This window comes from Clupea harengus, chromosome 7, assembly GCF_900700415.2.
Source record: "Clupea harengus chromosome 7, Ch_v2.0.2, whole genome shotgun sequence".
Taxonomy (NCBI): Eukaryota; Metazoa; Chordata; class Actinopteri; order Clupeiformes; family Clupeidae; genus Clupea; species Clupea harengus.
Genome location: NC_045158.1, coordinates 30732021 through 30743933, shown reverse-complemented (window position 1 = coordinate 30743933; position 11913 = coordinate 30732021). Strand labels below are relative to the sequence as shown.

Below are 11913 nucleotides of genomic sequence, written 5' to 3'. Positions count from 1 at the left end.
TAAGGTGTTGTTTGGGTGTTGTTAGGGTGTTGTTAAGGTGCTGTTTGGGTGTTGTTAAGGTGTTGTTAAGGTGTTGTTTGGGTGTTGTTAGGGTGTTGTTAAGGTGTTGTTTGGGTGTTGTTTGGGTGTTGTTAAGGTGTTGTTTAGGTGTTGTTTGGGTGTTGTTTGGGTGTTGTTAGGGTGTTGTTAAGGTGTTGTTTGGGTGTTGTTAAGGTGTTGTTTGGGTGTTGTTTGGGTGTTGTTTGGGTGTGGTTTGGGTGTTGTTTGGGTGTTTTGGGGTGTTTTTGGAGTGTTTGGGCGTTTGGAAGTGGGACATTGTTGCATTTCATTGTATCTAGTTCTTATTCAGCTGCCTTTCATACTGTCTGTGTGTGTGTGTGTGTGTGCATCAGAATATTGTGTGTGTGTGTGTGTCAGACCAGTCTGTGTGTGCGTGTGCATCAGAACAATAAGTGTGTGTCTGTCAGAGTAATGTTTGTATCACACCAGTGTATCTATATCATAGCAGTGTGTGTGTGTGTGTGTGTGTGTGTGTTTCCAGACCGCTGCCCCGCTCCTGCCCCTGATGAGGTCGCCCCCCTGTCCCCCCCCACCCAGCACGTGACCGAGCAGGCGCATGGATAACCAGCGCTGCCCTCGCCCTCGCCCCCCCCACCCCCACCCCCAGCCTAACAGCCAGCAGAGAGGGGCCCCCCCTCAGACCCACCCCCACCCCCAGCCCCAGCCTAACAGCCAGCAGAGAGGGGCCCCCGCCGCCCGCTCCCGGCCGACGGACCCCCCTGTGCTGTCCGAGTCGCCCTCTATGGCCTCGCTGGCCCAGAGAGAGGAGCTGTTTGACCTGATCGCCAGTTCTCAGAGCCGGCGGCTGGACGACCAGCGCGCCAGCGTAGGGGACCGGCTGGCCTTCGCCATCGCCCAGAATAACGTGCGCCACCTGTGCCCGACCTGCAACCCACAGGAGCCCTCCGACGACTTCTTCAACATGCTCATCAAATACCAGGTACCTGCATTCACAGTCACTTGAATTTATTTAAAGCAACACTATGCAACAATTACTTGAATTCATTTAAAGCAACACTATGCAACAATTACTTGAATTCATTTAAAGCAACACTATGCAACAATTACTTGAATTCATTTAAAGCAACACTATGCAACAATTACTTTAATTCATTTAAAGCAACACTATGCAACAATTTTTGCCACTTTTCTGAGGCAACTCATTTTGGTATCAACTTCAAATTCATTTGAATGGTATATGGTCATGTGAAGGACAGATAAACACACCTGTCTCTCCCACTAGCCGATCAAGGTCTGCACTAATTAGTTACATTTGTAAGGTCTGTGTTCTGTCCGTGTTTAATTTCTGTGTTTGTCTCCCTTGTGTGGTCACATGTTTGTTCCCATGTCTAGTCCTCGTGCTTCCTTGTTCCCGCCATGTGCTTTCCCTATGTTTGTTTGTCTATGCCATGTGCCCTCTTGTTGTTGTCCGTGTCTCCACCCCTCACCTGTTCCCAATCTCCCGGTTTGTGTGTATCATTGGTTTCACCTGTGTCCTGTTAATTCCCCTTGTTTAGTCCACCTGTGTCTTTGTCTGCCCCGCCTTGATTGTTTTCACCTGTCCCTCATTATCTGTTGCCTGTGTGTGTATATATAGTCCTTGTTTTCTTGTTTCTCGTTGCGTCTTCGTAAATTGTTGTTATATGGTATGTTCCTTGTTTTTTCCGCTGTTCCTCGTGTTTCTAGCGTTTCGCGCTTCCTCCTTGTTAAAGTGATTACTCGTGCTTCTGACCTCTGCCTGCCCTACAACTATTCTCCTGCCTATTCCCTGTTTGGTTTTGTTTGCAATTGTTGGACTGCCTACCTGTGTACCGAACCCGGCTAGTAAAACGTTTCACACTTTAAATCTACCCCTGTGCTGAGTCGTGCTATTGAGTCCTGCACAACACCCACCATTCGTAACAACATTTATATTTACATTTAGTCATTTAGCAGACGCTTTTGTCCAAAGCGACGTACAAGGGAGAGAACAGTCAAGCTAAGAGCAATAAAAACCTGGTGTACCAATAAATACTACTTTACATAAGAAATAGAAAAACGACAAAGAAAGAAAAAGAAGTGCAGGAATGTAACTGCTGAAGTGCAAGTTAAGCACTGGTCAAGGTTCCAGTTTAGGAAGGGAGGTGCTCTCTGAAGAGTTGGGTCTTCAAAAGCTTCTTGAAGGTAGAGAGGGACGCCCCTGCTCTGGTAGTAATAGGCAGTTCGTTCCACCAACGTGGAACTACAAATGAGAATAGTCTGGATTGCCGTGCTTGCACAGACGGCAGTGCCAAACGACGCTCACTAGACGAGCGCAGCATCCTGGGTGTAACATTTGCCCTTACAAGAGCATTTAGGTACATTTACATTTACATTTAGTCATTTAGCAGACGCTTTTGTCCAAAGCGACGTACAAGGGAGAGAACAGTCAAGCTAAGAGCAATAAAAAAGCATGGTGTAACAATAAATACTACTTTACATGAGAATTAGAAAAACAACAACCTAGAAAAGAGGAAAAAGAAGTGCAGGAATGTAACTGCTGAAGTGCAAGTTAAGCGCTAGTCAGGTGCCAGTTAGGAGGGGAGGTGCTCTCTGAAGAGTTGGGTCTTCAAAAGCTTCTTGAAGGTAGAGAGGGACGCCCCTGCTCTGGTAGTACTAGGCAGTTCGTTCCACCAACGTGGAACTATAAATGAAAATAGTCTGGATTGCCGTGCTTGCACGGACGGCAGTGCCAAACGACGCTCACTAGACGAGCGCAGCGTCCTGGGTGTAACATTTGCCCTTACAAGAGCATTTAGGTAGGTGGGAGCAGAACCAGTAAGCACTCTGTAGGCAAGCATAAGTGACTAAGCTCCATAGTTTCCCCCTCCCCCCAGGTAAAGAGTCTGGGTGTCATCGTCGACGGCTCACTCTCCTTCAAATCTCATATCAACGTCACCACCCGCACCGCCTACTTCCATCTCCGTAACATAAATCGCCTCCGTCCCTCCCTCACCCCCCACACCACCTCTATTCTTGTACATAGCCTTGTCACCTCCCGTATCGACTACTGTAATTCTCTCCTCTTTGGTCTCCCCCAGAAATCCCTCCATAAGCTCCAACTGGTCCAGAACTCAGCTGCCCGTATCATCTCCCTCACCCCCTCTTTCCACCACATCACCCCCATCCTTCAGCAACTCCACTGGCTTCCAATTCACTTCCGTATCAACTTTAAAATTCTTCTTCATACTTTTAAAGCCATCCACAACCTTGCCCCTCCTTACCTGTCTGACCTCCTTCACACTGCCACCTCCACCCGCTCCCTCAGATCCTCCTCTTCCATCCACCTAACTGTCCCCTCTGCCCGGCTTACCACCATGGGGAGCAGAGCTTTCAGCCGCGCTGCTCCCAAACTCTGGAACTCACTCCCACCTGACATCCGAAACATTGACTCCCTCCCTCAGTTCAAATCCTCTCTCAAAACCCACCTTTTCAGGATTGCATTCTCACTGTAGTTGCCATGCTGTTTTTACTTGCACTTTTAATTTTAATTGTTGTGTTATTTGTTTGCTCCTGTTTTAAATTGTAAAGCGTCCTTGAGTGACATGAAAGGCGCTGTGAAATAAAATGTATTATTATTATTATTATTGAACTTAATGCGAGCAGCTACTGGCAGCCAGTGGAGCTCGATGAGTAGCGGGGTGACGTGTGCCCTTTTCGGTTGGTTGAACACCAGACGCGCCGCCGCGTTCTGGATCATCTGTAGTGGTTTCACCACGCAAGCCGGCAGGCCCGTTAGGAGGGCGTTGCTGTAGTCAAGGCGGGAGCTCACCAAGGTTTGCACCAGCAGCTGGGTGGCATACTGGGTTAGGTACGGCCTGATTTTGCGGATGTTGTATAGTGCAAAGCGGCACGACCTGGAGACAGAGGCGATGTGGGCCGTGAAGGTCAGTTGGTCATCAATAATGACCCCGAGGTTTCTTGCTGTTTTGGATGGAGCAAGAGATAAAGAGTCAGTATTGATCTTGATGTTGTGGTGGATGACCTGTTTGGCTGGGAAGACCATCAGTTCCGTTTTGGCCAGGTTCAGCTGAAGGTGGTGATTTTTCATCAGCAGGTAGGTGCATGGGAGCAGAACCAGCAAGCACTCTGTAGGCAAGCATAAGTGACTTGAACTTAATGCGAGCAGCTACCGGCAGCCAGTGGAGCTCAATGAGTAGCGGGGTGACCTCTTCGGTTGGTTGAACACCAGACGCGCCGCCGCATTCTGGATCATCTGTAGTGGTTTCATCAAGCAAGCCGGCAGGCCGGTTAGGAGGGCGTTACAGTAGTCAAGGCAGGAACTCACCAAGGTTTGCACCAGCAGCTGGGTGGCATACTGGGTTAGGTACGGCCTGATTTTGTGGATGTTGTATAGCGCAAAGCGGCACGACCTGGAGACAGAGGCGATGTGGGCCGTGAAGGTCAGTTGGTCATCAATAATGACCCAGAGGTTTCTTGCTGTTTTGGATGGAACAAGAGATAAAGAGTCACTATTGATATTGATGTTTGTGGTGGATGTCCTGTTTGGCTGGGAAGACCATCAGTTCCGTTTTGGCCAGGTTTACCTGAAGGTGGTGATTTTTCATCCATGTGGATATATCAGCGAGACAGTCCGAGATCCGCGCCGAGACAGTGGTGTTCTCAGGAGGGAAAGACAGAAACAGTTGAGTATCATCGGCATAACAATGGTAGGAGAAACCATGCGAGCGGATGATAGGGCCCAACGAGGTGGTGTAAATGGCAAAGAGAAGTGGTCCCATCACCGAGCCTTGGGGCACCCCAGTGGTGAGGCGGTGAGGTACAGACAGCTGACCTTGCCATGACACATTGAACGAGTGCCCAGTGAGGTACGATTCAAACCAGGAGTGCGCCTTGCCAGAAATGCCCATACTTGACAGTATGGACAGAAGGATGCGGTGGTTGACTGTATCAAACGCAGCTGATAGGTCAAGCAGGACGAGAGCCGAGGATTGAGCTGCTGCTGTAGCTGTTTTTAAGGCTTCCGTCACAGACAACAGGGCTGTTTCGGTGGAGTGACCGCTTTTGAATCCAGACTGGTTTGGATCGAGGAGATTGTTCCTCGACAGGAACTCTGTGACCTGTTTGGAAGCTGTCCTCTCAATGGTTTTAGATAGGAGCGTGAGAAGTGAGACCGGTCGATAGTTTTCCACCTGAGTGGGATCGAGAGACGGCTTCTTGAGCAGGGGCGTTACCCGAGCCACTTTGAAAAGAGAAGGAAATGTTCCAGAATGAAATGAAGCATTAATCACCTGTGTGATTGCCGGTAAGACGGCAGGCGATATGGCTTGAAGGATGTTGGATGGGATGGGGTCCAGCAGACATGTAGTTGGACGGCTACCTGTTAGGATTTTGGAGACCTCACTCTCAGTGAGGGGGATGAAAGAAGGAAACGATGAGCCATTGATGGTTGTGCCCTTAGGGGGGGGGGAGACAGTTGGTCGAATTGTTTCCCGATGGCTGCCACTTTCTCTGTGAAAAAGGAAGCAAAGGCATCAGCAGTGAGGTTAGTAGCTGGGGGAGGAGGAGGAGGAGGGTGGAGCAGAGTTTGAAGGTGGAGAATAGTTTCCGAGCGTCAGTTGCACCGTTGATCTTGTCATTGAAAAAAGTCTTCTTAGCAGCAGTGATGCTGGATGAGAAGGAGGCCAGTAGTGTCTGGTAGCTTGCAAGATCGTCCGGTACTGCAGATTTGTGCCACTTTCTCTCAGCCACTCCGAGATTGGAGCGCTGCGTTCGGAGGGTATCACTCAGCCACAAATGAGACTGGGTAGATCGAGCAGGTCTAGTGGAAAGTGGACACAAACTGTCCAGGCATGAGCTCAGAGTGGAGCAGAGAGATTCTGTGGCATCATTGACACCTAGTGAAGAGAAAGTAGATAAAGGTGGAAGAGCAGAAGAAACCAGAGACAAGAAGTGGGTGGGAGAGAGATTGCGGAGGTTGCGCCGGAACGAGACCATCGGTGGGGGGACAGAGGGTTGCTCAATGAGCCGAACATCGAAGCAAGTGAAGAAATGGTCCGAGAGGTGCAGAGGGGTAACAGTTAGGTTGTCCGTGGTGCAGTTCCGAGCAAGGATGAGGTCAAGCTCTTTCCCTGCTTTTTGAGTTGGAGGAGTGGGGACCTGTTGTAGGTCGAAAGAGTGAACCAGGGTCCGGAAGTCAGCTGAGTTGGGATTGTCTAGGTGGATGTTCATGTCACCAAGGATGAGTATTGGACATTCGTGCTCAGGGATGGATGACACCAGGGTGTCCAGCTCATGGACGAAATCACCCAGTTGTCCTGGTGGACGGTAGATAACAACCACATAAGCTTTAACCGGAGCGGTTACCATAATTGCATGATATTCAAAGGAGGCATACCTGTTTGAAGGCAGCAGCGGAGTGAATTTCCAGCTGTCGGAAAATCAGCAGCCCCGTCCCACCTCCACGACCAGATGGCCTAGAAGTGTGGGAGAATGTTCTGTGTTCCAGGACGGAACACCCCATGAAAATGTTATGATCAATTAAGCCGACACATGATAGCGACGAGCAGCACAGCGTACGCTGTGTTCACGCTCCCCCCCCCCCCCCCCAGGAACATCAAACAGCACAGTGTACGCTGTGTTCACTCTACCCGGGGACATCAAACAGCACGGTGTATGCTGCGTCTATGCTGTGTCTATGCTGTGTTCACTCTCCCCGGGGACATCAAACAGCACAGTGTACGCTGTGTTCACTCTACCCGGGGACATCAAACAGCACAGTGTAGGCTGCGTTCACTCTCCCCGGGGACATATTCATGGTGTTGCTAGCATGTGGATGAGCTCTTGGAGCACACCCTAGGCACACACACACACACACACACACACACACACACACACACACACACACACACACACACACACACATCCTAGGCACACACACAAACACACACACACACACACACGCACACACATCCTAGGCACACACACACACACACACACACACACACACATCCTAGGCACACACACACACACACACACACACACACACACACACACATCCTAGGCATATATGTTCTCTTGAAGCACTACCTAGGCATATATGTTCTCTTGGAGCACATCCTAGACATATATGACCTCTTGGAGCACATCCTAGACATACAGTATATGCTCTGTTCTCTGTGAGCTGGAGATCATCCGTTAGACGTTCTGCCTCACTAGAAATGTCCTTATGTGTGCCTGTAGAGCAAGTAAATACTTAATACATTCTCAAGTTAATACATATTATTATATTTGTCTAACCACAATCTGAAGTATGACAAGTGGAAAGAAGCACTTTTATAGAAAGAGTGTAAACTACATACTAGGAAGCTTGGTCTGAAGAGTGAGCAGATGTCTGGGGCAGTTCGAGGCATCTGAAGCAGCACAGGCCATTTGAATTCTCCTCACCACTCTCTCTCTCTTCCTCTCCTGAGTTTGTTATATGTAATTGTTATTTTAATTATTTGTTTTAATTGAATTGTTTTACATTATGGGTAAAACAAACACTGGGTGTCAAAACACCCAGCAATTTAAACCTCCAAAAAATTATTATAATTAAACCCAAGTTAATGTGTCAGGTACTTTATGTTTGTTTTTTGACTACCTAAATATCCCTTTAAATAAAACAATACCCCCACCCCCCTTATACACAGTTTTGTGTTCAGCCTGCATGTTGAGCCCATGGTGTTGAGGCCATGTGTTCAGTTCAGCCTGCATGTGTCAGGCTTGTCTCGGGGATTAAACCCGAGATGCTGGATGTGGGGAACCAGCGCTTAGCCCAGTGTGCTAATGAGAGGACCCAATGGCAGGATGATGTTCTCAATGGTTCTTTTATTGAGAAACAAGGATGCTTCAACAGCGAGAAACAGAAGATAATCCAAACTCAGGAGATAATCCAAAAGCACAGAGGATATGAACAGGGCAAAAGGCCATAAACTAAAGAAGCTACTAAAAGTGTAGCTATCAGAGGAACTACGCCCTAGCAGCGAGAGGCGATGCTTGAGAGCAACACGACCAAAAAGCAGTACGAGAACTGCACAGTGAACGAACCTTGAACTCGCGCTAGGCATAGCAAGGAAAACACTAACGACCCGATGAGGGCCACAGAGATTAGCCAGGTATTTATATCCTGGCTAATAGAGAGAAGTGACAATCACAAAAAACGCAAGACAGGTGAGAGCACACAATGGGGAACAGGTGAGGGCACACAAAGATAACAAAGGCACATGTGGACACAAATGAGTTCATGATGTCCTTTGGCCACCAGAGGCCGCCAATGTGCCAAATGGTTGCCCGATGTCGTGACAGCATGTTGAGCCCATGTGTTCAGTCTGCATGTGTTCAGTCTGCATGTTGAGCCCATGTGTTCAGTCTGCATGTTGAGCCCATGTGTTCAGCCTGCATGTTGAGCCCATGTGTTCAGCCTGCATGTTGAGCCCATGTGTTCAGTCTGCATGTTGAGTCCATGGTGGTGTTGTTGTCTCCTCACCTGCTACTCGTGGGCTGCAGAAGCAGGAACCAAACAGCCTGTCTCCATGGAAGGAGATCAAGGGAGGGGCACATGTGGCTGTTCTGGATGCTGTCTTAGTATCTGCTTGTTTTTTAAGACTATTGGCATAGCTACCATCCCTACATCATCAGGTCAGCTTAACACCTCATGGACCTCTGGCACGTCAGGGGTGTGTGTGTGTGTGTGTGTGTGTGTGTGTGTGTGTGTGTGTGTGTGTGTGTGTGTGCACGTCAGGCCAGACCAAAGAGTCAGAACCAATATCAGAAACGGTGAAAAACTGGGAAAGTGGATTTTCTCTGTCAATAGTTGAACAGTGTTGGTCTCTCAAAAACATTATGATAGTGCAGTCGACAGGAACATTGGCAGACAGTGTGACGAGTTTAGATAATGACTATCTCTTTCTTTCTCTCTCTCTCTCTGTCTCTTTCTTTCTTCTCTCTGTCTGTCTCTTTCTTTCTCTCTCTCTCTCTGTCTCTCTCTCTCTCTCTCTCTCTCTCTCTCTCTCTGTCAGTCTGTCTCTTTCTAAATGGCAAATTCATATTCAGATTGCATTAGTAACATGATATGTGTAAAAGCAATTGTTGCCACAGGAAACAGACAGATGAATATAACAGCAGAATGATTCACAAATGTGCTCCTCTCTCTCTCTCTCTCCCTCTCTCTCTCTCTCTCTTCCCCTCTCTCTCTCTCTCTCTCCCCCTCTCTCTCTCTCTCTCTCCCTCTCTCCCCCTCTCCCCCTCTCTCTTCCTCTCTCTCTCTCCCTCTCTCTTCCCATCTCTCTCTCTCCCTCTCTCTTCCCCTCGCTCCCTCTCTCTCCCTCTCTCTTCCCCTCTCTCTCCCTCTCTCTTGCTCGCTATCTCCCTCTTTCATTCTACCCATCCCTTCCACTTCCCATCCCTTCCTTCTCTCCCACGCCCACTCTTTATTTCTATCTCTCCTTCTCCCCTCCCTCTTTCTTCTTGTCCTTCTCTCTCTTCCCATCCCTCCTTTTCCTTCCTGTCTCCAACTCCCTTCTCCCTCCCTCCCTATATCATTCACTTGCTCTTTCCCTCCACCCCCTATCCCCTCTCCCTCCTCCTCTCTCCCTCCCCTATCTCTCCTCTCTCTCCTTCCCCTCTCCTTCCCCTCTCTCTCCCTCCTCCTCTCTCCCTCCCCTATCTCTCCTCTCTCTCCCTCCCCTCTCTCCATCCCCTCTCTCTCCATCCCTCCTCTCTCCCTCTCTCTCCCCCCTCCTCTCTCCCTCCTCTCTCCATCTCCTCTCTCACCCCCCTCTCTCTCCCTCGCTCCCTCTCTCTCTCTCTCCCTCCCCTCTCTCTCCCCCCTCTCCTTCCTCAGTCCTGCAGACTGAATGACCAGCGGTGCTCCATGCCAGAGTGTGTCCCTGCAGCGGTGTCTGACCCAGACGAGGCCTTCTTCAGCCTCGTCCAGAGAGTGCAGGCCAAACGCATGGACGAGCAGCGGGTGTCCTTCTACAGCGACAAGCCCGACGGCCACTCCGAACCCTCGTCACGCCCGGCCTCTGGATCTAGTTGAAGCCCAGCATGAGCACACACACACACACACACACACACACACACACACACACACACACACACACACACACACACACACACACACACACACACACACACACAGACACACACACACACACACACCCACACACACACACACACACACACACACACAACCACACACACACACACACACACACACACACACAACCACACACACACACACACACACACACACACACACACAACCACACACACACACACACAACCACACACACACACACACACACACACACACAACCACACACACACACACACACACACACACACACACACACACACACACACACACACATACACCCACACACACCACACACACACACACACAGACACATACACACACACACACACACACACACACACACACACACACACACACACACACACATACACCCACACACACACACACACTGCAGTCTTCTGCTACACGGCTCCCCTTCACAGCCAGGACAAAAGAGAGAGCTGTCAACCAGGGCGTAGCAAAGGGGGGACCCTAAAAGATTCAGGGCCCCCAAGAATGGACAGGAGAAATAAAACGAGACACTGCATAAATGTTTTATATTTTAGATGATAAAGGTTGATATGACCCGCCACCATCAAAAGTTTCGGGGAGCAAGCAGTTGAGGAGGACAAACAAGGATGACATATGAACGTTTCTGTTTAAACATCAGTGTGTTTGCGTTTGTCATTAGATCGTTTTCTGCATATGTTTTAAATGTGTTCTGTGACGAGCTCCCACTCGTGCCGATGTTTTAGAGATAATATTATTAACTACGGTGACGCAAAGCCATGCGGATCATTTTCGGGAACAGCTGTCAACCGCCGTGTTTTGCGGAGAGTTTCCTTTCCAAGCGAAGTGACGGAAAAACATGCCACAGCGCATTAATCTGAATTATTAATTAATATGAAAGCGATGTGTTAGTTGATGAACCGCGTGCCCTTATCACTGATTTCTCTGCACATGACAGGCTGTCTGTCCTGTTCAGAAGAGCAGTTGTGTTGACGTGATGAGATAACTGCTTTGGATGATGAAAACCAATGAAAATGTCACATATGTAATGTAATCGATGATTAACAGACTACTGAATGAGGAACACTGGTAAACTACAGTCCCTTTACAATCTTGTGTTGCAACATTTTGTGGAATCTACACATAAAATATATGGCAATTTGTTTTAAATTGCGTTGTGTTTTTTTCAATGATGTCTCTCATTTATCGTTTACAGTGAACGGTTAAACTGTATATAAACTAAACTGGCTTCGGGGTTATTAACATTAAACGGAAACCGGAGAGCAGGGCTTGCGAGGGGAGGGGGTGAGAAAGAGAAACGGAGAAGATGAGGTGGAGAGCGCGCAGTAAGAGACGGGCAGAAATGCACACGCGCGCTCTCAAAGCTGCTTGCAGTCGAGAGCGTCCGTGCCTCCGCATCCTGAAAGCAGCTGCGCGTGTACTCGCCGTGTACTCTTGGACGCCGGACAATCAACCCACGGAAAGATGAACACTAAGGACGCGAAGGAGTATCTCGCCAAGCGACAGATCCCCCAGCTGTTTGAGGTAAGGTTCCCAGGTTTTTGTCTGTCTGGAAGTTTTGCAAGAGCACAAGTCAATCGCGGTGATCCCACGGGCTAGTATGTATTTCCCAGATAAGATGAAGAGAAAGACAGAGGGACAAGAACACTTTTCGATGGCGCAGGCAGGCCCCTACATTTAAAAAAAAATGCAAATTGTGCCATTTTTATTATCAGGAAATCATC

General features: G+C 48.8%; 2 protein-coding genes across 2 annotated transcripts in view; both read left to right on the top strand.

Annotated features, from left to right (window-relative positions):
- Window positions 1-257: 257 nt before the first annotated feature.
- On the top strand, window positions 258-10192 carry gpsm1a (G protein signaling modulator 1a). The gene is made up of 2 exons (XM_031569922.2): window positions 258-1000; window positions 9923-10192. Exons 1-2 carry the CDS (start codon window positions 617-619, stop codon window positions 10118-10120), a joined length of 582 nt encoding a protein of 193 aa, XP_031425782.1. The 5' UTR covers window positions 258-616; the 3' UTR covers window positions 10121-10192.
- A 312-nt stretch (window positions 10193-10504) lies between these two features.
- The window catches only part of ak5l (adenylate kinase 5, like), a 15330-nt gene continuing 13921 nt past the window's right edge, over window positions 10505-11913 (top strand). Inside the window, 1 exon segment of the mRNA XM_042708356.1 lies at window positions 10505-11713. Within this exon segment, the coding sequence (XP_042564290.1) occupies window positions 11654-11713 (60 nt within the window). The 5' untranslated portion in view covers window positions 10505-11653.